Source organism: Lissotriton vulgaris, unplaced genomic scaffold (assembly GCF_964263255.1).
Source record: "Lissotriton vulgaris unplaced genomic scaffold, aLisVul1.2 SCAFFOLD_1138, whole genome shotgun sequence".
Classification (NCBI taxonomy): Eukaryota; Metazoa; Chordata; class Amphibia; order Caudata; family Salamandridae; genus Lissotriton; species Lissotriton vulgaris.
In genome coordinates, this window is record NW_028244494.1 from 481,527 (window position 1) to 507,028 (window position 25,502).

The window sequence follows — 25,502 nt, forward strand, 5'->3', positions numbered from 1 at the left end:
TTTCCCATCCACAAACGATTGGTCAAAGCAGCTAATCCAATGCCCGTGTGATGGTATCTCAGTGCAGTCCCTTCTCCATATAACCCTTTTCTGTAAAAAAAATTCTGAACGCAGAAAACGTTGGCTGATCCCGCTATTGAAACTGATGGGTTTACGTCAATGCCGACCAGCCTTTCTGGCTCTTCAAATGCTGGAATCAGAGTTTATAGCTACAAATATGGCAAGGTTTTTAAAATTTTGTATTCGACATCGAACCAACCTGTAGTCTGAGCTTAGTTTTACGATTTTTTTTATACATTATGTTTTTAAATTTAGATAAGAAACATTTTAAGAAGGCAGACTAATAATGTTTTTTAAGAGGTTATTGCAATTTGTATTTCATGATCTAGCAGGAAAACTCCTAATGCACTTTACTCGGTCACTAAAGAAAGCATCTAGAGAAACCTACATATCATAGTATATATCATAAGCGGGGCACTCATGATGCAATCAGTGTAATTTGCACCTCCAGTAGGCACTTAAAAGCGTAATTTGCACATCTTGGAGCTCAGCCTCAAACACTGTAGTCCTCTATTTTCATATGACGTTCATTGTTAAGAATATTTGTCATTCATGCAACTTATTTGAATTTTAAATTGTGTTTAGATTTTTATTCTGCACCTTTTGTAAGTATCTAAAAGCAAAATGTGCACATTGCTGAGCCTAGACTAATGCACTTTACTGCTATTTCCACACGATGTTCCCTGCTAAGAAAATCGGTCATTCCTGCAATTGAACTGAAATTAGAAATAATTTCATCCTTTCTTAGTGATCACATCCACTTTAAGCCTCAAGAGATAGACGTTTTGGCTTCTCATCTTTTCTATTTCTAACTTGGCAGTATTATCAATATCTATGTATCTGTGATGATTTTAACATGTGTATTTGTATTTGCTTATATGGTCTTGCACTGCATACCGAATAAAGCAGTTTGATTGGCTCTTGTGCACTCACTCACACACTCACTCTCAAAGGTTACAGGCTGAAGTTAGGAAATAAAATTGAAAAACCTTACAAATTCACTGAAAAAACAAAGGTTACAGAGTAGTTAGGCTCAGATTTCAGTCGTACAAAACCAGTGAAATTAAGCAGTTGTAGTTAGCTGAGCTAACTATAAATTACACCCCCGCAATGCACTGCTTAAGTCCTCACATATTACTTCACTCATGAACTGGACAGTGACATCACTGATGACATCTCAAATGACGTCACTGATGACATCATCCACAAAAGCACTCACACACCCTATACAACTCCTCACACACCCACCCACACAACCACTCACATACCTATTCACCCATACAAGTACTCACAGAACCACTCACTCATCCAGAGCCACTCACACACCAACTCACTCATACTGCCACTGAACACAAGCGCTCACTTACCCATACAAGCACTTGCACACTCACTCATACAACCACTTTCATATCCATTCATACAAGCACTCACACATTCACACAAAACTCATTCTACAGTTCAGCCACTCACACACCAACTCATTTAACCAAACACCCACCCACTCACCCACCCTTACAGCCACGTACACAGCCAGTCACTCACTCATACAGCCATTCAGACACCCACTCACTCGCCCATACAGTCATTTACATACCTGCTCACCCACCCATGTCGCCACTCACCCAGCCATTTACCCATACTGACACACCCACACACACAGCGACTCACATACCCACTCACACACCTTGGGTCCCCGGGGCCGAAGTCCGTCCCGGGGGGCAGGGAGGGGTCCAGCGTGCCCCCCCCCCTCTTTAACTTTGGCCAGGCCTAGGGGGAGGGGGTCCCTGGGACTTACTCCCCTTCCCAATTTAATAAGGCTGGGTGATGGTGTCCCTGTGGCAAAATCGGGCCAGGGAGGGGGGCTGCACACCCCCTCCCGAATAAATATAATGGTGGGCCACAGAGGATGCAGTCATCGGGTCAACATATGGCCCTCGCAGGGAAGTCAGATACCCCCTCCCCGTAACAAAAAAACATGGGCCTCAGGGATGGGGTCTCTGATGCCAAAATCGGCCCTGGGATACACATGCCCTCCCTTGCCTTTTATAGTGTGGCTGAGCTCCAGGAGACGGGGCCCCGGGACCGAAATTGTCCCAGGGAGGGTTGCGTTCCCCCCTACCTCATAAATATAATGGTGTCCCCCAGGCGATACGATACCCATGGCCAAAAGCGGCCCGAGGAGGGAGGCCCCGTACCCCTTCCTTCTGAAAAATACACCGGTGGTGGGGTTCCTGGGGCCAGAGGCAACCTGGGGAGAGGGCCCGTGGGCTGGCTGCCTTTGGAGGGGGTTAGCAACAGGGACTGGCTGCAGGCCAGGCCCTGTGGCCAGCCTTCTGCAGCACATGATCAAAGGCTGTTCGCAACGTGGGGTTGGCTGCATGTAGGGTTCCCTTTGGGTGGGGGGGGGTTGCCACTCGGCCTGGCCTGTAGCCAACCCTCTGCTGCACAAGGCAAAAGGCCTTGCCCAGCGTGGGGTTGGCTGCATGCGGTTTGACCGGAGAGCCTGTTTAAACTTGCCAGCTGATTTTTTTTTTAAGACGAGGTTGACAAATTTTTGAACTGCAGAGTCAGCCTGACTAAATCAGGCCTATAAAATTTCATTTTTGAGGAATGTCAAAATTATTAAATACCCTGTCCACGAAAAAGAATTTGTATGCTAATATTAAGAAGGGAAAACGGTTGACTATAAAGTGTTAGTGGCTTAGATGGGATGAGGGGGGTTGTTAGGAGGGATTAGGCAGAAAAGGGTTAAAGCAGGAGGGTAAGCAGCACTAGGGGGGTTTGAGACCAGTGGGAGAGTGAATTTGGGAGAACGAATGGGGAGCCCGTCCTAAAAAAACTGAAAAGCAGGGTATGAGGAAATCTCCCCATCCCCAAAAGACTCCAAACTAAGACTGACATGTAGAAATAAATATTTATTTGTGAATGGCTTTCAGCAGTTTGGTTTCCATAGCCTGGTGAAAACCATTCATTAAAAAAAAATTCAAGAATGGTTCGACGAAAATAATTTGCCATAATAATTTTCTTCATGTTAGTTTCCCATCAAAACACACTTAACCCTTTTACCATTGTAAACTCGTGTGATGCAGGTTTTGCATTTGTGATAAATAAGAGGGCTTCTAGCTCATGCCCCTGAAAAATGGCATAATAGTAGGTTTTTAATATCGGTCTACATTTTGTCCAACAGGACACTCTTTCGGGAATGGCTGAAGTCGTTTATGTGGATTTGTTAGAGGGCGATACAGAATGCCATGTCCGATTTAAAAGTCCAGAAGATGCTCAGGTTATAGTAAAGCAGCAAACCGAAATAGCACGGGAGAAGAAGTGGGAGCTAAGCATACTTTCAGGTGAGAATTCAACATAAAGTACTCCACATTTGGTAAGGAGAAATAGCCGATGCATCAATCTTTTTTTTCGTTTTTTTTTAAATGAGCCATTGCACATTCTAATTTGTGCAGTGCAGAAACATTTCTATTATCGCTCTATGATTTGGATAAAACGCACTGTACCTTTTGTTTGATTATGAGATGGGTTTATTAAGATTTTGTTCAAAATACAACTGAATTATCTCATGTTGGGGAGGTGAAATGTGTTTCTCTGCTGGGTTTAGGAAGTGGACTATATGTACTGTTTCTCTTGCTCACTTGACACAATGATCGTTTTTTTCTGAAAGTGTGAAAATGCTTTGTCAATTACTTTTTTTTTTTTTTATTTGTTATTGTTAAGCCAGTACAAAAACAGAAAAGCAGTAAAGCATTATGTATTCTATTAGGAACAAGCTGCATAAAAAATAATTTACACGTCCGAGAATCATGACAAATAATAAATAAAAGAAAAGTTAGAGACAAAAGATAAAGACAAAACATTGAATGGAATCTCATTAAATGGCCAAAGAACACTATTTCATTAACTATTATGCTTAAAAAAGGGAAATCTTGCGTTACATCGCTTATATCACAATTATTAAAAATTCATTCGTTCAGACCGTTTCCCCCAAGTTTTCCCATTTCTAATGCGTTATTTATGGGTTGCCTCTAGACTTCCAGTGGCTTTTTTTTGTTGCAGTTTTCTTGAAAATATTCTGACTTTTCAGCAGTTAGCATGTCAACAATGAGGCAGTGAGCATACTACCATTGAGACGCTGTTGCTTCAATATAAACAGAGCTTTCTAGTATTTCCGCCACCTAAATTTGTGTTCCCTTTCTCAATCGGTTTGTTGAAACAGCTGTTTTTTACGTTTCTTTCTGTTTTAGGTTTATGATAAGTTAGTTGTGGTTTTGCATCTAAAAATTTTAACACAATACCCTTTACGCCAGGCCTCTAATTTGTGAGTCAGCAATAGGATTATCAACAAAGTGAAGGGTGTTAGGTTAAAGGTTACCTTCTTGGTATTGCATTTGACAGTTGCTTAGCACCACTGCCACTTGCATGGTCCTGAAGCACACTGAACGCCTTGTCTAATTTATTGTTACCTGGGGCTAGCATGGGTGGTTAGTATTATGTAATTTCTAAGTGATTCACATGGGAATTGTTTTTGTGGTTGTTTTTTTTTTTGTGCGACGACCGGGCTGTATGTTTAGGAGTTCTGCTTAATTTTAAATGCCACCTTTGGATCCATTCTTGGGAAATAGAACTTTCCCTGTTTTGGGAATCTTTCACAAACCCATATACATAAACCTATTATAAATAGTAAGGTTTCAGTGTGTACCTGAGGGGTCATCCTGAATGGTCTTCCAAAATACATTTCATGTTTGAAATAAGGAATACATTGGCTATACAGGAGGCAATATTTCCCATCTTTTTTTGTTCTTAAAAATTTAGCCAGTTGACTTAGTGGAAATGTTTCGTTGACTGAAAAGTACACTGTTTTTTACCATTATTAAAGTTGAAATGTATCGGTGACCTGGGCTGTTTCAGGATCAGAACTCAATTTGCACCTTTAAAAATTCCTAAAGATGCAGCTTACCACCGTGCCCTGTATAGTTAGACTACAAGTGCATGTCTCCCAGCGAAAGATCTTCGAACACAGCAGGTTTGTGACAAACTCAGTATTCTGTGGCCACCATCCTTTCTTATTGAAAAATGCCCTTCTTTAAAAAAAAAAAAATGAGGTCCTGGTAGAAGTCAAATGATGCACCTAACTGAGATCCCAACCTTCCCTCACACTACTGATGCTCCCATTTCCAGGCTTCTTTTCGGCACTCATCGCATTACATTTGCTGTCGAGATCCATTGCAGTGTCAACATTGTAAAAGATGAGCCTCTCTTTCTCCAGTTCGAACATTAGCATGAACTATATAAACTACTTGATAGACCATTGCTTTATTTCTTCTCCAGCTCTTCCAAGTGCTGTCCAAATATCCCAAGTTTTGGTTTGTTGAAATCTGATTGGACTAGACACAACCATCTTATGCAGAAGAGAAAAGGCATATGAAATGCAATAGGTCTCGCATTTTCCAGAGTTTAAGCTATTGGCATTGTAAATAACAATGCTTTTTATTTATGTTTTTTGTTTTTCTAAATCGATCAATAAAATGGCATTGTTATTTACAATGCCAATCACTTAAACTTGTGCAAATGCAAGACCTATTTCATTGTAAATGCTTGGTTATAAGCTGAAGGTGTCTGCATTCATGCATACATTCCTTCTGCACGGACATCTCATGTCCTACAATGTAGTCCTCTCACTGCAAAAAGCATGTGATTCCTGACCAATGGCTTTGTGAATGCTTGTTTAACTTTGTGTATGTTGAAAAGTGTCGACATGGTAAGTGACGCAGTCCTTGAGGTCTTCGATGCTACATTTGAAAGGTTGCATTCAGACAGAAGCTGGCACGGTACCGCGCCTTCGGGGGACTCTGGGCTACTAGAAAAGGCTCTCCCTACAATTCGAAATCAAGAAAGACGATATTTGCTAACACCCGCACATACAGTACAGTGTAATTTGGAACTTTTACATACGAGTGCTCTCACCAGTTTAACAAACACAACTGTCCAATGCGTGCTGAGCCTTTAAATTGTGCTTTTTCCTTGGGAAATACGACCAGAAAACATCGGATATGTACCTATTTAATGATGTGTATCAATCATAATGCAGTACTTCGATTCATCTGAAGTGGACTTGTTTATCTTTTCTGTGCATATGAAGTATTATATTTTATTCGCTATGAGAGAACAGGAAGTAACATAGGTTCACTATCACTGTTATATGTGTAGGATGAGAAGTGCATTATTTCTGTAGCCCGTTACCGTTTTAGGCAGGCCAACACGATGCTCCGCTCATGTCTGGACACAAGGTCACACTGTGATAACTTGTTTAAGAATACCATTTTTGAGAAGTGAAAGTCACAGTCACAGGACAGCTCTACGCATGATGAGTTTTTTGGTTAGATAGACCACAACCAACAGGCCACCCAGGAAGCGACATAGTTTATGGTTGAGGTATTTCTAGAACTGGACAAGAGTGCCGATCAGACATAATTTGCTTTGCTGGCAAACATTTGAAACAAGCACACTTGCTGCTCATTATTCATAACCACAGTATGGCGTGGGTGGACTGGCACAAAGAAGTGGATTGTTGAGGCACAAAGTTAGTTCATAACCTGCAAAAAAGTTTGTGGGCTTAGATAATAACAACATAATTGTATGAAACTCTGAATATGTAAAACAAGCTAGCTCCGTGGAGCCGACGGGAAGAGGGAAACAAAGCGCGCGATGCGCGCACTGCCAGCCTCCGGGGGCAAGAGATGTGCACGCGTACGGAGTGCACATCTCCTGTCTGTACTCGTGCACATCTCCTGCCCGCGCGTGCCACCTCCTGTCTCCCTTCGGGACAGAAAGCAGCAACAATAGAGTCTCGCAAGGCGAAGCAGCGCATGCGCTGCGTTCGCTAGCGAGGCCTAAAAAGGCTAAAACAGCACCTTTGACAGTATGATTGGTGCACAAGAGATCCCGGTCATGCCTACATCCTGTGAAATCACAGCCTTTTCACTAATCCATACTTAAAGGAAATGCCTACATATTTATGAGCATGTTTGCCGGTTTTCCTGCCTTTCTGCAAGTCCCCGTTACCATTGCTGCTTTTCTTGTGCCCTACCATGTTTCTGACTAATCCTTGCCTGCTGCCAAAAGACCAAAGATACCCTTTAAATACTTTTTGAAAATATATTTGATTGAGTTTTAGTAACAAGCAGAGTGTTTTTGCGGGCCCATATAATCCCTCCCTCCATCAGTTTGCCACAGATTGTTCTGCGGCGTCCTCACAATAAACAGCCTTTACAATTTACAGCCATGGTTGTCCATCATTGTTACTCTAAACATCAAAGATGCACTTGCCGTGTGAGCGCATTGGTAACATTTAATAGTAAACCAAGAACAATACTAGCCCTGCAGTGGACGGAGTAGCTGTTCACATTATGTTAAAGGATGTTGAATGGGGACAGTTGGAGGGGGTGAGTGTGCTTTGGAGAGGCATTAAGCCAATGTACCTTTTTTGTACTTGATGTTTAATATGGAAGCACTGAACCATGCTGCTCCAACATGATCGAAATATGCTCAATTGTTCTTCCATTGAGATATATATATATATATATATTCACTGAAAAAATCATAGGTTTCAGGCCTTATATAGTTTGGAATTAACATATAAAAAAAATTGAAATTCCTCCTATATAGTTAGTTGGACTAACTATATATGGCGCACCCGCAATCCACTGCTGATGATGTCACATATTACATCATTCATGACATGGTCAGTGACATCACTGATGACATCACTGATGACATCTCAAATGACATCACTGATGACATCACTGATGACATCACTGATGACATCTCATTTGACATCACTGATGACATCATCCAGTGACTGTTTTTTTGTAAAGTTTAAATATGTTTTACATATTGAAGAATGAGTGGATGTATAAGTGTCTGGATGAAGGATTTAGTAGGTGCGTGACTGACTGTATGAGTGAGTGATTAAATGTGTCTTACTGAATGCATAGGTTAGTGACTAAACTGTGAATGTGTGCATCCGTATGTCTGTTGATGTGTAAGCTGCTGCATGCGTTGATCAGTAGCTATATGAGTGGCTATATGGGTTATTGATTGGTTGCCCAATTATTTGTATTGGAGACTGAGTGTGTGTGTGGCTGGCTGGGAGGTGTGTGACTCTGTGCAGATCAATGTGTACTTGTATCAGTGATTGTATAAGAGAGTAAGTATGTGTTAGTATATGTTTGAATAAGTAAGGTGTTGTGTGTATAACTATATAGATGAGGAAATGGAAGTGTGATTGATTCTTTCATGACTGACTAGGTGTGTGAGTAACTCCATGGATGAGTGGCAGTGTGTGAGTGTCTGCATAGGTGTATGAGTGCATATGATAGTGTTGCATTGATGAGTAACTGTATGTATGAGTGATTGTATGGGTGAATGAGCGGATGTGTGAGTAGACCTAGGAATCAGTGAGTGCCTATGTAATAACTGGTATTAGTGTGTCAATAGTTTCAAGAATGGTAGTCTGTATGTAACACTGGGTGTATCAAAGGTTATATTAGAGTGTGAGGAGATGCATCGTATTATCACATGAATGATGTAATCAGTGATGTCATCAGTGATGTCAAATGAGATGTCATCAGTGATGTCATCAGTGATGTCAAATGAGATGTCATCAGTGATGTCATTTGAGATGTCATCAGTGATGTCACTGACCATGTAATGAATGATGTAATATGTCAGCAGTGGATTGCGGGTGCGCCATATATAGTTAGTCCAACTAACTATATAGGAGGAATTTCAATGGTTTTTTATATGTTAATTCCTAACTATATAAGGCCTGAAACCTATGGTTTTTTCAGTGAATTTTCAAGGTTTTTTAAATGCTAATTCCTAACTATATAAGGCCTAAAACCTATGTTTTTTTCAGTGAATTTCAAAGGTTTTTTAAATGCTAATTCCTAACTATATAAGGCCTAAAACCTATGTTTTTTTCAGTGAATATATATATATACATACATAGTGGGGTGCCCCATCTCTATGTACCGTGCTATGGGGCCCTGGTCCGGAGTATTGGGTGATTCACCTCTATCAGTGGTGCTTAGCTTGGTTTCTATTAAATTACTAGCAATGGGTGGATAATCTTGTTTTTCTCACAAAGTCCTGGTGAAAATATATAACACAGTGGTTGTAGCCATTATGTAGTTACAGATAGGACTGTGTGTCTATTGAAAATTGATTTTTAGCAATGCAGTACAGTCAGAGAGGATCCTCAGACCCCCGCGGATCTGCAAGGCCAAAACTGACAATGTTAGTCGGTCACAGTGCCCTAGAATTAGGTAAAACCAACACACAAAGTGGCAGGTTAAGGGACCCTGGCACCCAAAACAATGTGTGGTGAGGTTCCAAAGGGACCCACATTGGGGTTAAAATAAAAGCTGATAAAATAATAAAAAGATGTTACCTGTTCATGGGGAGTTAGACATCCAGGCCCAGCAATGAAACCCACGCCTTCAGCTGCACATGGCAGGGATGTGGATGCCTGTGGAGGAATAGGTACAGGGCATGGTCACAGGAGATGCCCTTTGGCCAACTCCAAGCTGTACATGGAGGGAGGGTTGGACGCCCAACCCCAGACTGTGTGCAGCAAAGTGGGCTGGGAAAAGGCAGCCAGGGGGCAGAGCGCAGGTAAATGAGCTAAATAGCACTAGGAAAAGACAAATGTTTTGCAGTACATGTTATATACAAACGACATTTATCAAAAATCTTTTGAATACAATATTTGGTTAATCCAATAAAAGTACGGAAATGTAGCATTATTAGATTCCTTGCAATGAATAAAGATGGGATTAAACCTTTTTTTGCCTAGTAATTTCAACTTTGCCTATAGAAACAAATAAGCTATCATATCACATAAATATTTTCAACAAAGTTCTTGCCCTACCTTTAAACCATTCAACAGTTGGGTGAGAGTGAGCTGAGGTCCGACAGGACAAGGTGATGGAGTGGCCTAAAATGACAGTCTGGTCTGTGAGCTCTTCCACAAAAGCAGGTGCTGAAAATAATACAAAAAACATTGGTAAGATGTTGCAATGTACTTATTACTGCTTTAAGCAAACAGTGGTAACTGTAAAATGGATCCTCAGACGCTCCTGAGGCATAGAAAGATGTTTTTATGACCATAGCCCTGTGATAGCTGCCCACAAGTTAAACAAAAACTCCATTATTAAGGATTTGGGAACGTTTTGAGAACTATTGTGTTGTGTGAAATATTTCTCCTCAAACCATCACTGATTATTTAGTTCATATATATTAACCTGCACTCCCACCTGACACTTCAATCCAACATCACCATTCTCTCAGCGGTCATCCTGCTTAATATAAAACTACTGCTTCCCGCCGAAGACCGCTAGTTTAAGGTACAAGAAATTATAATATTTCACAACAATGGAAACAACCTTCTAGAAGTTCAAATAAATATCTGCTCACATAACCATCTACTCGTTATTCTTCATCATTTATAATGGATGTGAGAATTATCTTACCTAAAAAATTAACTCATTATTGCCTAACTCTTCTCGAGAAAGTGGACCCAATCATGTCTACCTTTATAGATCTGTCAGCCGAACAAAAGCAAAGCACTAACTGCAAAGCCCTTCACTGTTAGTACATGAAAGCCATAAAAAAGTGAATCCACTGGGATCCCAATCTGATGTGTTATGATAATGCCTTAAAGCTTCACCTCCTAGCAGCATACATTCTGAATAGGTAATTTTCAACTCCTTCCTCCTAAATCTATTCTGTTTCTTCTATAGGGTAGGTAACATTTGCTGTTTTATATTCTCCCTAGGCATTGTTAAGTCCTATTTACTTCAGCTCGAAAGTCATTATCTGTCCTCAGGTAGAGGTCAGAGATATATGGATAGTCGTAAAAAAATATAAGTGCCCCAATACCAGCAGCTCCAAAAACTAAGGCAATAGGGACAATGTGATTTACCCAGAATCTTGACATAGTGTGATCCTACTAGAACTAGGACGTTTAGCAGCAACGGAACTAAAATGAAGCTGGAGGATTCTGGAATAATGTGCACCAGAAATGTTATAATTTAAAGTATTCTGAAAATAATTACTTGACTAAACATTTCAAGTGAGGGAGTAGTACAAAAAGAGCATTTAAGCAGTGCAGCTTCACCACTTACCAATGGCTGTTTTTGCAGGGCATTGATGTTGGCAAGATGGTCCCTAGGTTAACCTCATCTTACTGAGATTTCAGTGCTAGTTACTGATTACATATTTATGACAGTGTCTACTGTTTCAACCATTTGAGTAACCTGAACAAATACTATTGAGGTCGACAATAGAAATATCTACTATATTATCATTAAGAGATACATCACTGGGCATGGTTGTGGGGTTGCAGTTGCATTATTTGTTTATCAAACTGTGGCAGAGAATCAAAGGCATAGGCATCTAACTGAGTACTCATTTATGGTCCAAAATATACAGAGTAATGTTTAGATTACTTACCAGTTATCTTTATTCCACCGATATGTAATGGTGAAATAAGAAGCAGACGTCGTCTACCAGTTAAGAGTGTTTTTTTCTGTAACATGAGGAACAACACACAACAACATATCCCTGTGGCTGCTCCACACTCAAACGTTCATGGCGGCGGCGCCCCAGGATGAGAGGGCGCCCTGGTCGGCGGCCGGTCCGAGGAGTCCGAGAGCGGAGGAGGGAGTGTGAGGGTCTCAGGTGAGGAGTACTGGAGGGGTCCCCGCCTCTCCTCTGTCCGGTTCCCTCTTCAGGCGGACTGCTTCTGCCCGTCTCTCCCGGCGCTGCCTGCCAGTGCGGGGAGGTACTGGTGCCTGCTGCCTCCTCGCGTCTCCTATTTTCCAGGGGCTCCCTCAGCACACGGGAGCCCCGCACCAAACGGCAGCATCACCCGGTCTCCCCCTCGGCACGGGAGACCGGGCGGACACATCGAAGGCTTCCCCCAGGCAGGGGGAAGCGGAAACCAAGTCTCTTCAGGCGGACTGCTTCTGCCCGTCTCTCCCGGCGCTGCCTACCAGTGCGGGGAGGTACTGGTGGCTGCTGCCTCCTCGCGTCTCCTATTTTCCCGGGGCTCCCTCAGCACACGGGAGCCCCGCACCAAACGGCAGCATCACCCGGTCTCCCCCTCGGCACGGGAGACCGGGCGGACACATCGAAGGCTTCCCCCAGGCAGGGGGAAGCGGAAACCAAGTCCTCCCGGCCCCGCCCACAACCAGGCGGCGGCCATCTTGAGGCGGCTCGGGCCGCGGCGGTGATCTCGGGGGTAAAACGAGGGGTGGGCACCCTCGAAATTAAAATAAAAGATATAAAAATTAAAGAGAGAAGCCCCCCCCCCCCAAATGGTTTTTCCGAAAAATCGCGGGGTGCGCGCACGGTGCGCGCTTACAGATATATAATTTTTTTCTCTTTTAATTTTCTCAGGAACCACTGGAGGGATTTACACTATTTTACCAAAAGCGTGATCTGCGTACCAGACACTACCATTTTGACAAGTTTGGTGTAATTCCCTTCAGCGGTTCAAGCTGTAGCCGTGTCTAAAGGTCCTATGGAAATTAACATGGGGAAAACACGTTTTGGGACCCCCCTTTTATCTCGGCCCCCGCTTGACGAATCCCCCCCAAACTTTCAGGGAAGGAGAGGAGCGGAGCGAGCCATCTTCTTTGAGAAATTTGCGAAGATTTATCAACCAGCGCCAAAGTTATTCCCAATAGAATGTTGGGGATTTCCTATGGAAACTAGGTCCTAACTATATATACCTACTGGCTACCGCCAGTAGGTAATATATCTGGCTTTGAAGATAATGTCAAATTTTTCGATTTTAGATGTGTGGGTGCAGAAAAGATACACGCATGTAGGGAAGAAGAAAGGCGGTGGGTAATGTATGAGATAGTATTTATAGACATCAACACTCAGAAGTTTATTTGTATGTACTCTATGTATAAAGATATATACAGTTGCATCAGGTGGCCATGCGGGAAGCACGGTCATTAGAGTTCCAGAGTTGATGCTTGCAGACCTGGAAGTACAGCAGACTTGGACATGGAAACGCTCATTTTATTAAGGTGTAGGTTAGATTTCCCTGTGTCTGATCAGTCTTGAGGCTGTATGAAGGACTGCTTTTAACTGGGTTCTCTGGCTAGCAGAGAGACCAATTAGAGCCAATATCCTGTATTGCAATTTCGACATGATCACTGGCTGCATGGCCCATTTCTATTGGTTTGCATCTAAGTACCACATATTCTTAACCTGCAATAGGGAGGCTTCCTTACCGTCTCCTGACCTTCTATCATCATAGACCAGCAGGGCCTGGCTCCCTTTAACATGTTTGATTCCGACACCAGCTGTGTTCCTCCTTTCCATAGCCAGCCTCTTGCAGTTCTTGTGACAAAGCGCTGGCAGTCATGTGACCCTCTACCCTAATCCATGTTAGTGGCCTCCCTGATCAGCTTTCTTTACACTTTTTTGAGAGGTATTCTGCCCCACCCACCGACAACTCTTTCATCAAGGTAAAAGTGTCTCGATCCCTACTGGCTTGCCTCTGTTAATGCCCAGCAAACTAGCACCCAGCTTTCCTCAGAGCATCTGACCCCTCTAAGAGTGTCAGCACAAAGGACCAGGCGAAGTAATGGAGACCCACCTTACAACTCTTCTTTGGCTGGTAGGCCCGAAGATTACTCAAGGCCCAACCCCAAGCCACAGCATCATCCCATACAGCTTAACATCTCCTTCTTCTTCCCTGTGGTTCAAGACTCCGCACACTAGCCTTCCTGCAGAACTATAACCAAGTTTTGCCCATATACAAGGAATAGGCAATAATGTCAGTTCTTTTGATGCACAAGATTGGAGCAAGCACCATCGGCCCAACAAAACTTGGTGCGCCATTGGTTGATCAAACTCAGTTGGTTACTGTAGCTGTAAGCAGGACAACTTGAATTATGCAATTCCTCAGCAGCTGTTTTCCACATAATAGTGGATTTGCCGCACTTGCCACATAATACAATACGTTTTCCTCTGCATAATTTGCAGATTTAAAAAAGAACGTTTGGTCCTAGCTCGAACGGATCAAAAGCTACCATTAAAAACTGCAACATGTGTTGCTGTGCAGAGGCTGGCCTTTTCACACACAGAGGCAGGTCACCTTTCAGTTGCTGACTGCTGTATTTAAGCGTTAAACGTATATTAACTAGGTGAAACCTTTGCCCAGGCAGTGTTAATGTGCAAAAATGAGAAAACAGTGAAGCAATACGGCTCCATAATGTGTCTCGTTAGGCCACAAAACTTGTCTTTTCTTATCGCATAATTTAATAAACCCTGCCGCATGATTCTGTACTCTCTAGCCACATAAAACCAGTGGTCCTAGTAATTACTCAGACCAGCCTATTGTTGTTGTTCCTGCTCTAACTACATCCCCTCAGTGGGGTTACACTCAAGCCTACAATGAGCTGTGTTGGTAGTATACACACTGACGGTCAGGTATTGGGGCTGCAGGCATTGTTCAGGGGTTTAACTAACCTCCCCCACTGTTATCAGTGGAGTGGCCCTTAACTGGGCTGTTTTTTAGTAGAATATGCATATTGGAGGAGGAATGTGCTACTTGACTCCCTCAAACTACTCATTTCTTCGCCCACTAAAAATATTTCCGAAGCGATTTTTTAGCGTCTAGTAGCAATTTTATGCAATAAGCGCTACATGAATCTATTACTGCTGTGACGTCGGGTGTTGTCGTACTTCACGTTGAAAGTAAAGTAAGCAATTACTTGCCTCAATATTTAGAACTTGACTTTTATATTTATTTATTTTTAAAGAAAGGCCCTCAAAAGAATTTGACATTTTTCGAAAAGGCATCCTCTCGTGGCTGACAGACAGCTTCGCTAAATTGACCCGAGGCCATTTCGCCCTAGATGCGCCAGTGAGAAATTCCCTTGACAAATGATGCCATTTTTTTTCTTGGCAGGTGCACTGGAAAACAACAGCACCGTCCAATGTTCTTCACTTAATGTGTTTGTTTTTGCATGTTTTCTGGATTTTGAGCCAGTATCCAAATTTAGTCATTTCGGTTTCAGCCCTGCCTACTCTTAGACATTGGGGATTTGGACATATCCTGGTGTTGGAGGTCTATCCACAACAACTAGTCTGGTAAAGGGGTGTTTGGCTCTACACACAGATTATGAAGTAAGCTTATTATAGATGCCCCTGATTCTCGTCTGGAGCTCGCTAACGAAAGCTCGAAAAAGTGGCCAGAAGGCGTCATGGCGCTACACCAAACACCTAAAGTAAATATTTTAGAAGCGGAGGGGAGTGCACTTACCCCCGGAAAGTGATGTACTTGGGTTCTGCGGCCAGACTGGCATCGACGGTCACAGAAAGGAATCTGGGGTCAACTTTGGATGTTTCCTTCCAATCCACCTGCAGCCTCACAAGGTTTACATCCCGCGCCCGCGTCAGGGCGGGCAGTACCAACAGGAAGAGGGCGGTCTCCATCATCCCTGGGGAGCATTGGGCGAGGGGCGGCTGGTCCTCGCCCCACAGCTGCTGGGAGTCAGGGGAGGGCAGTTTTGAGCGGCCCTCCTCTCGTGTAGTCAGTCAGTCCTCTCCTCCCTTCAGTTACTAGTAAATCTGCAGCTTCCTCCTAGCTGCCCTCGCACGCACAAAAACCGAAACCGAGGGAGGAACCAAAGGCAGCCAGGGGAGGGGCGAGGCCTGGAGCCGCCCACGGGGGCGGGCCCAGGTGCGGAGAGGTGAGACCGTAGGTGCTGCGACGGCGCTTCCTGTTCTTGGTGCTTCAGCAATATAACACAAAAGGAGACACAACGCCTGCCCCCCAACCGAACTTACATTTGTCTCATTCTACTCTGCCGTGCGTGAGGCAAACATTCAGAACAAGAACACGAGGGACCCCACTTTCAGAAACATTAAAAATTCAGTTTTTCAGATCTGGCTCCTCTTTGACGTCAATGGCAGGCGCACAACGCCCATAGAGCTAAAATGGCTTTAGTGCTAGGGCCAGTGCACTGGGCCAGCCTTGTCTCGGAGTGTAAGCCCCCTGAAGTTCTGGTCTAGTTGCTCCCCTGGTCTATGGCATCATAGAGAGCGGACAAGACGCGATCATACCTGGCAAACAGACCCAAATCGTCTGTGATACATTTAACTTGTTAGCAGTAGGTGCTTTGTATACTGGAGTTGTGGTTTCGATTTTCATATGTATGTCATGCAGAATCAGTGCAATTTCAGTAAGAGCTTTTCCGGTTTTCTGTGTCCAGGCTTGAGTCATTCACCCAGGCAGACATTTCATTGGCGATCTGAAAGTTGCAATCTTGTTCGGGAGACCGGGCGGACACATGGAAGGCTTCCCCCAGGCAGGGGGAAGCTGAAACCAAGTCCTCCCGGCCCGCCCACAACCAGGCGGCGGCAGCGGCCATCTTGAGGCGGCTCGGGCCGCGGCGGTGATCTCGGGGGGTAAAACGAGGGGTGGGCACCCTCGAAATTAAAATAAAACAGATAAAAATAAAAGAGAGAAGCCCCCCAAGGCCCTCCCCCCCCCAAATTTTTTTTCCGAAAAATCGCGGGGTGCGCGCACGGTGCGCGCTTACAGATATATAATTTTTTTCTCTTTTAATTTTCTCAGGAACCACTGGAGGGATTTACACTATTTTACCAAAAGCGTGATCTGCGTACCAGACACTACCATTTTGACAAGTTTGGTGTAATTCCCTTCAGCGGTTCAAGCTGTAGCCGTGTCTAAAGGTCCTATGGAAATTAACATGGGAAAAACACGTTTTGGGACCCCCTTTTATCTCGGCCCCCGCTTGACGAATCCCCCCCAAACTTTCAGGGAAGGAGAGGAGCGGAGCGAGCCATCTTCTTTGAGAAATTTGCGAAGATTCATCAACTAGCGGCAAAGTTATTCCCAATAGAATGTTGGGGATTTCCTATGGAAACTAGGTCCTAACTATATATACCTACTGGCTACCGCCAGTAGGATATATATATATATATATCTATATATATATCCACTCTGACGGTGCCTTTTTAAATTTCCACCCTCCTGCTAAAATGATATCTTACTTTATGATCTTCAGACTTTTACAGCATGTTCCTGGACCTGATTTTTTGGGATTTCAAAGAGCTGTCCTCAGCATCAAAGCGGTTAACTAAAATCAGCAAGATCTCTTGTTTTCCACTTATGTTGGGAAGAAAATACCCCTCTTCCTCCTCCCAACCTATCCTTTCGTCTTGTTCTCTTTTTCTCCATGCCTCCTTCTATAACCCGGTTGGTCTCCCCCACCCCCCCTCTCCCCCCCCATCCTCCTATGCTTTTTCTTACCCCTGCTGTAGAAAATTGGCTTACTGTTTGGGGGTGGGCCTTCTCAAGCAACAACCACAATTTCTGTCAGGGTTAAGTCGCAAGCAACGCCAAATTACCCATACTTGACCCTCTGGTACCTTGGCACAAAAGCAGTTCGGCTTAACTTGCCGATGAGCTGTGGGCTGCGATGCGAGGTCCTGCATCGAGGATGCGTTGCGCAGCAGCAATTCCAGGGAGCTGCCGGTCTGCGATGTGAGGTCCTGCATGGAGGATGCGTTGCGCAGCAGTGGTACAGAAGAGATGCAGGGCTGTGATGCAAGGAACTGCGTCAAGGAGGCAGGGTGTAGCAATGGTTCCGAAGAGGTGGGAGGTCCTTCCTCTGGTATGTGTTGCACAATGGTAGTTCCAATGTAGACCTACAATGTGTCCCGCTGCGTAAATTCTGTGACCACAGCTGGGCTGGCAGAGCATTTTCAGACCCACTTCCAAGGGTCCACACCTGGGATAGCACAATTCAATACTCACAGCAGACAGAATCCAGGTGCTGGTTTCGATGTGGTTGGAACCTTTTCTCTCCCTGAGGGTATGATTAGGAGGCCATCCAACTAGTCCTTAAAGTCATTCTTGTGGTCCTGGGTTCAAGATGCAGGTCCTGTCCTTTTGTTCTCAGGTAGCAGTGCAGCACCGCAGACTGTTTGAGTCTTCCACAGGTCCAGAGGTGTACGGAAGAGCTTGGTCTGAGGGCCCAATATTTTTACCTAGTGCCATCTTTGAAGTAGGAGAAGGCTCTGGATATTTCCACCCACAGAGGTGTCTGGAATTTCCTACCTCCATGCCCTGGCCACAGCCTGTGTGGGGACACAAAAGACTAGTGTTAAACCCTTTGTGAGTGTACTCATCAGAGCCTTTCTGATGGGCAAGTTTAGTAAGTGGCAGCTCCTCCCCGTCATCCAGTCAGAGATGGCCCATTTTACAAATACCTAGTCCCTCTTTGTCTCACTGTCTGGGAGCAATACACAAAGACCAGCTGCCAACTACATCTAGTCTTGTGACCCAGGATACAAGCTGCAGGTACCTAATGGTTAGGAAAAGAAAATGTCAACTTTCTATTGCGCACAATGAGAGTTTATATCCCAGTTGAAGGCAAGTATTTTCGGAGAAACCACACAAGGATGTCAGGTCCAACATCTGCCTATACCCAAGTTATTTTACCCTTACCTTAACCATTATTGCCTCCAGTCCTGTATAAACGTTAGAACCTTGATCACTGCCTATACCCTACTACTACCACCACAACCTAGTTCCTAACAACACCAGCAATGCCTTTACTGTGGTAGCTATATCCCTACTTCTATTTTAGCTCCTCCATCCCAGTACTACTGTTGGTGCCTTTGCCCTATTGCATCTACGCCTACCCTAGTGTCCATACCCCTGTCCGTACGCTCAAAACTTTACCAGAGCTCATACCTTAGTACCTTCCCCCACTGTATACCCAATTAGTTTTACCCCACCTATTTCTTAGTGCTTCGGATGATACCCAGATACCCACCCCCATGTTTGCTTTGACTCCTAGTATATCTACTTTGTCTTCACCTAAGTATATCTACCCTTGAATAAACCCTAGTACCTCAACTGGCCTATCAGATATTACCTATACTTGAACCCTAACACCTATTCCGCCTCTCCATTAGTCCTGCCTCTTTTTCTCCTTACCTGTTTTTTTTTACTTTCTTGTCACAAATGTTCCCATTTTTTGTTAATTTGTTGGTGTTATATTTGTCCTCAGATTATTCAATGAAAAAGGGTTTCTTCGTTTGGAAAATTTACACAAATTGAGTATCACACTCCTGTTTTCCATTTTGTTGTTTTCTACTAAATGAAATGGACATTTTTTTATTGCCAAGCGACATCATTTAAATAAATACAACCTCAAACCTTATTAAGATCTTAATTTGTGATCTGCTGCTGTTTGGCTTATGAAAGATGTACTTGGATTGTTACCATGGTATGAGGATGAAAACAGTTTGCTTACCGTTCTGGTATTTCTGAAAGTATAGGCATGTCATTTCAAAAAGAATGATCATTATTCAGAATACATTTCTTAACTGTATGTATGCCTTAAATATGATTTATTGATTTAAAGCTCCTTTTACATTGATATATGAAGAGCCCTCAGTTTGAGTCTGGACAGATCCGCTCTTCCTTTTATCCTTCTAATGTTGAGTTGCATCAACCTTGGAAAAAGTGACACAAGTTCTCTTCACAAAAATACCTATCTTTTTTTCTAACCTTAGTACCCCTTTATGGTGCTTTCAACACACATCATCGCATCCTCTTGGACACCCTGTGCACCAGGTAGTTTTCATTGCCAGCCTAACGTGTCTGAGAAACCACCTAACTTTGCCCCAACATCCTTCACAGTGGGAATCCTTTAGAAGGCTGTGATTAGCCCCTGTTGTTCACCCCTGCACGACCTCCCTGAATCAGATTCTATCCTACTGCCTCCATTCCTTTTATCTCATGACAGAGGACACTCATATGTACAATAACATCCTATCTCCTGGCTTATTTAACTGATCACAATAAGGCACTGAATGATACAGTGATGCTTTATCCAACATGGAGGTCTGTCTTGTACCATTGAGCCCCAAGTGAGTCCCACCGGCCTTCTTCGCATAAGACTCCTTCATTCCCTTGATCCACACCCAGAATTTGTGAGTACTTTTTGACAGCAAGCTGCACTTCAGAGCTTTCATCAAATCCACATAACATGTCTTCACTTTTTAAATATCTGCATAAACTACCCTAGCGTTGCTGCGCTTAAAACTTGGACCCTAGTAGCCTCCCAGATCATCCGTAAACCAACCTATTGTTGCAGTCTTTTAATTGTCCTTTCAAGCTCCTTGTTTCAGTCATTCAATCAGAATCTGACTTTGCCAGTTGACACTGTACAATCTCTTGCTGATCACACTCGCCTCAGTATAACGATGTCAAATTGGGCAAGGCATCACCCTTTCAAATTTTGTTGCAGGTTTAAATAATGTGCTTGCCTTACCTCCATGCCTCACACAACCAGCAACTTTTTACACACTCAATGCGTGCTAAACTCTCTAATGACATATGACCTCTTCGTTCCAGTCTCGCCCTGTAAATGCTAACGTTGTTGCAGTTTGTTTATTTTACTGCATACACTGATCAAGTCAGAGACGTTTTGTCAACTACAAAAGTGCACTGACCCCATATGAGATAGCAGTGATCTGTCATCCGTGAATCAATGGGCAAAATTACATGGGCCTTTAACTACTTGTCTGTGTCATTATCCACAATATTACGTGTCTGGACCCTCATAGCCCACTACCTTATTTCTGCCTGCTGCCTGCTATTACTTTTTAAACTGTTCGTCAAAAATGGTACAAATTCTTAAATATTTATAAATAAATGCAAGTGCCTTGCAACTCTGCACAGATAGTAGTCTGCTGTTATTAAGAGTTCTGGAGAACTAGCATTCAGGTTGATAAATAATTGTTCAGGAACTGTATAAAGATTTTATACTTGCCTTTGGCAAGGTAATCCATTAGCTATACTTCTGCCATGGATATCAGATAACGAGCACTATACAGACCAAGACTAATGTTTTTCCTTTTGTTTCATTTTCAGGAGACCACGAACAGCGTTATTGGCAGAAGATCTTGGTGGATCGCCAGGCAAAGTTGAACCGTCCTCGGGAAAAGAAGCGAGGAACAGAAAAAGTAAGGAAGAGCTTGCTTCAGCTGTTAAACTGTATGCATTTCCTTTTACCCCCAGCTTTCAAGATTTTATGAAATCAAAGTAAAACCTTCCTTTGTTGATGTTGTGCTTTAAACTGTCATGTGGATGTAGATTGTTAATGTAGGACCAACTTGTCAGTATTTTAGCTATGGTAGTGTATAGCAGTGTTATCCCACTTGGTCTAACACACTAATAATTTTAAAAAATTAAAATCTAAGGGCGTGGCCAACCAACATGATCATGTGGAAGGAATCCACTGAGGTGCCGCAAAGTACTCTGCGCACACCGAGATAACTGGCACCCTAAAGCCAAATTTTGCAGCTTTGCTAGGGTGACAGAACTGAGAAACCACTGGAGATGCGAGCAGAGCACTAACTGCTCACAGGAAAGTGCATACAGCTGATTTCCATTTAGGCAGCTTCCGACAGCCTGAGAGCAACATGGCGGGAGTGTGAGCTGAGTTGCAGCCGCAACTGTAAATACGGTGCTTCCTGAAGGCACTCTGCGGCCCCATGGTGACCTGCGGACTCTCTCCCGATCCCCTGTTGCGGTAAGGAGGGTTGAGCGAGAAATAGCACATCCGTGTTGGTTGGGTGTGTGCTGCTGCTTTACTCTATAACGGCGGCTGAGTCAGACGGAGGCCTGTGTGTCTGTTAGTCCGCAGCCTCGGCGAGTACAACATAGGATTTCCGACATGCTGCCAGCATCCCCAGAAAGCACCCGTTGGCATAATCCTGCCAAAAAAGAGGGCGCCTTGCCTCGTTTGCAGCTTACATCTATCTACCCCTGTGGGCCAGTCCTGCTTGGACCGCTCCAGCTGATGGGGAGTGTCCCCAGCCCACCATAACTCCTCTCCAGGTGTGGCACTCTCGGCATATAACTGTGTTCCATACCCTCGTGGACATGGAGAATCTTTGAGGAGTTGGGCATTTCTCTTGCAGGATACTGAAATAACTGGAAGGACAGTATCTAGTAAGGGCGGAGATGAGACGGTGGCATTAGTGGAAGACCGCAATCTTTGAAGGCCCACTCATCCATATTTGACACAAGGAACCCACTCCATCCGGGACGCAGGCTGCAGTGCTGCCCTGATCGCCTCTGCTTGGCTCCTGCTGAGTCGCCCGAGGCTGCTGTACCAGGGGCCCTCTAACCCACACGCTTCGATTGCCTTTATGCCTCCAAAGAAAACGCAAGCCAACAGGGTGTCTAGCTACTTTACCCCATCAGAAAATACCAACTTCGGTCCCAGCAACGTGATGCCCTTGACTAAAAAAGATCTCCTCTCATCCCTCTGGGACTTTAAGAAGGAGCTTAGAGAAGAACTAAAGGCGGACCTGGCCTCCTCCCATGAAACCTCCAAAGTAGGTATAAATTCCGGGTTGTTTTCCCTCCAGGCTGACATGAACCCTGTTGGCACTTGCACACTCGACTTGAGACGAAATATCAGGGCCTAGAACAGAAACTTTATCCTTTAGCTTACACCAAGGAATGGCTGCAGACCCAGCTGCAAACTGCTCTACTAAAGTGTGAAGATCTGGAAAATCGGTCCAGACGAGATAACATACGGGTTCGGACCTGGAGGTGGGAGTTGAAGGGCTGTGCTGCAAAGGGTATGCAGTTCCTAAAGTGGATGGGGGAAAGACAGGTCTTTCTTCATGATGCCCTCACACACCCCAAGGGATGTCATGCTTCATCATTGGGCTTTGCTCCTCGTCGGGCCGGTGCTGCAATGCACCAACAGGTTCACCGTAATGGGGCTCTTTGCCAGAGATCTTTTAGAAGAAGCCGTGGGGTGCGTGCGGGTAAGAGGACAAGGTAAGTGTAGTGCATGGGAAGTGAGTCTTAAAGTAAGTGTGGATCAGTCCTATTCAGAAGCAATTTTAATGGTTTAGGTAGATCCAGCCTAGTTAAAAAGAGTGTGGGCGCCCTATGTGGATATAATGTTCCTAACGGGCTGTCGCAGTGTAGTGGGTCGACATGTTCCGTGCCTTAGTCGCTCCTAACGAGTCGTGTGGCACTTCTTCAGGACCCGCGGAGTAGGAAGTGAAGAGGCAAGGTTTTTTAGCATCTATAACTATGTAGAAGTGGACTATGTGTGGGCTGGTTAGGTTAGGTTCCAACCCTCTGTAACCGAGGTGCTAGTGTCCAAGTTTGAGCCCGGAACAGGACGAGTAATTGGCCGTGCCGTTATGGGCCATCGTAGTGAATGCGTTAGTAGACACGGACCAGTTTGAGCCCCCGCCATCGGCTGCACAGCAAAACACACTTTGCATGCCGCCGACACGCCCGCTATTGACCAAGGCTTGGTTTTCATGTTATCAAGCCATAAGAGGGCATGCTACGCTGTAATGATTAAATTGCCTCCTCATTGATTATCAGCATCTTGCGACTTTTTGGGCGCTTCTGATTCGGGCTTGGATGCTATCACGCCCGTTTTCTGGCAAAGTCTAGACTCACAAATCCACTCGAGCGCACACTGCGCCTTACGGTTCTATGCCTCCATAGTGGCTTGCCGCATCTTGCTACCTTCAATGAACCCCAAATCCGGGAACCCTTGCTGTCACGTACTTTCTTAAACCAATGCTAGAATCTATAAAGCGACTCAAGTGCATGCTGCACCTTATACGTTTAACATGCCTCCTCACTGCCATGCCGCATCTTGCTAACTTCTGGGCATCATAGACTCGGGCACTCTAGCTGACACGCCCGCTGATGAACCAGGCACGGGTTGCATTCCCACCACAGCACAGCCTCCACAATGAACATGCGCCCCCCCCTATCTGCCATATTGCATCAGGGAATCCCCGGGCGCTCGAACTGCTCCGCATTCACTACGATGGCCCATAACGGCACAACCAATTGATCATCCTGTTCCGGGCTCTAACTTGGACACTAGCACCTTTAGTTACAGAGGGTTCCACCACTGTGGAACCTAACCTAACTAGCCCACACGTCACCCACTTCTACATAGATGTAGAGGCTAAAAACCTTGCCTCTTCACTTCCTACTCTGCCAGTTTATTTTAACCCCCCTTCACTATAACCCCAGGGGCATGTTCACTAAATACCACAACTAGGTGCATGCCACCACAGGCGATACCTATGGCAATGCGCTACCTAATGTAAGATGCTCAGCGCAGGCCATTTTTAACCTCCTTAATGCACGTTTGTTCCCCCCCCCCTTGTTCTCCCTCTTTCGCCCCCACAGGTCTTTAGCTTCCCAGTACAGATCTACTAGGGCCCCACTCTACTGCGTCAGGTTACCCACCTATAATTTAGGAGCCTGATTACCAGTTGTGCACTATACTACCACTTAGGTCCTGAAGAAGTGTCACACGACTCGTTAGGAGCGACTAAGGCATGAAACATGTCGACCCACTATACTGCGACAGCCCGACGCGGAGCAAAGCCCAATGATGAAGCATAACATCCCTCGGGGTGTGTGAGAGCATCATGAAGAAAGACCTGTCTTTGTTCCAGGGAGAAACATGCTCACTCTTCCAGGAAATTGCCCCCACCACACTGGCAAGATGTTTGCAGTGTAAGCCTGTGACTGATCTCCTCTGCCGAGAACATGTCAGATACCGCTGGACCTATCCTTTTGGCATATCCTTCAAACAGAACAAGCTACATCACTTCACGGAATTGCAATATGCTGAATCCCATTGGGAATGTCGCTGACCGCCCACCAAGGCACGGAGGGAGTGGTGGAGTGACTCCCAGGTGGGAACCACAAACAGCCCCATCATGTTCCCATGGTAGTCGCAACGAAAAGTTAAATCATTTTGGTAAATTACCAACTTCAGAAGGACCTTTACCCCTTGTGATGTCTTTCGGTAAGCTACCCTCAGTGAATTTGTTGGATCTCGACTACAGGTCTACTTTGGCTTCCGAACAGTCACATTCCTCTCAACGCCCACCAGTGATGAGTCCCAAGCGACCTGGAGGCTCATCGACTTATGTTGTCCTTGCTCTTCAATTGTATGATGCATCTACCTAGGTCTAATTCATAGCCAGTTGCCAAATTATGTTGCTACTGCATCCTGAGAGTACAGCTGCAGACTTGTGTCCAAAAATCCTGTACTGATTAGATTTGAACTGTTGTTGGAAGACTAACTCTCATGTTTTAACAGTTTTTTTGTTATTCAATATGTTGCATGGCTGGACACGATGTTCTGAGGGGGACGGAGGTTGGAAGGGTCCGAGGGAAGATGGGGGGAGGCGAGCCCGGTGGATTGTCATGTGACCGGAGTTGAAAGTCTGACACTTACTTTAAAGACTAGTGGGGAGTCCTATAGCGACTTACCCATATCTAAACC

The 25,502-nt window shown here is 44.5% G+C and overlaps 1 protein-coding gene across 2 annotated transcripts in view; it reads left to right on the plus strand.

Annotated features, from left to right (window-relative positions):
• LOC147667216 (la-related protein 7-like) overlaps positions 1 to 25,502 on the plus strand; it is a 211,620-nt gene that overhangs the window by 138,508 nt on the left and 47,610 nt on the right. For both annotated transcript variants that reach the window (XM_086948842.1, XM_086948843.1), the window contains exons 11-12: positions 3,248 to 3,407; positions 21,074 to 21,165. In XM_086948842.1, coding sequence (XP_086804968.1) covers positions 3,248 to 3,407; positions 21,074 to 21,165 — 252 coding nt within the window. The remainder of the gene's footprint in view (positions 1 to 3,247; positions 3,408 to 21,073; positions 21,166 to 25,502) is intronic.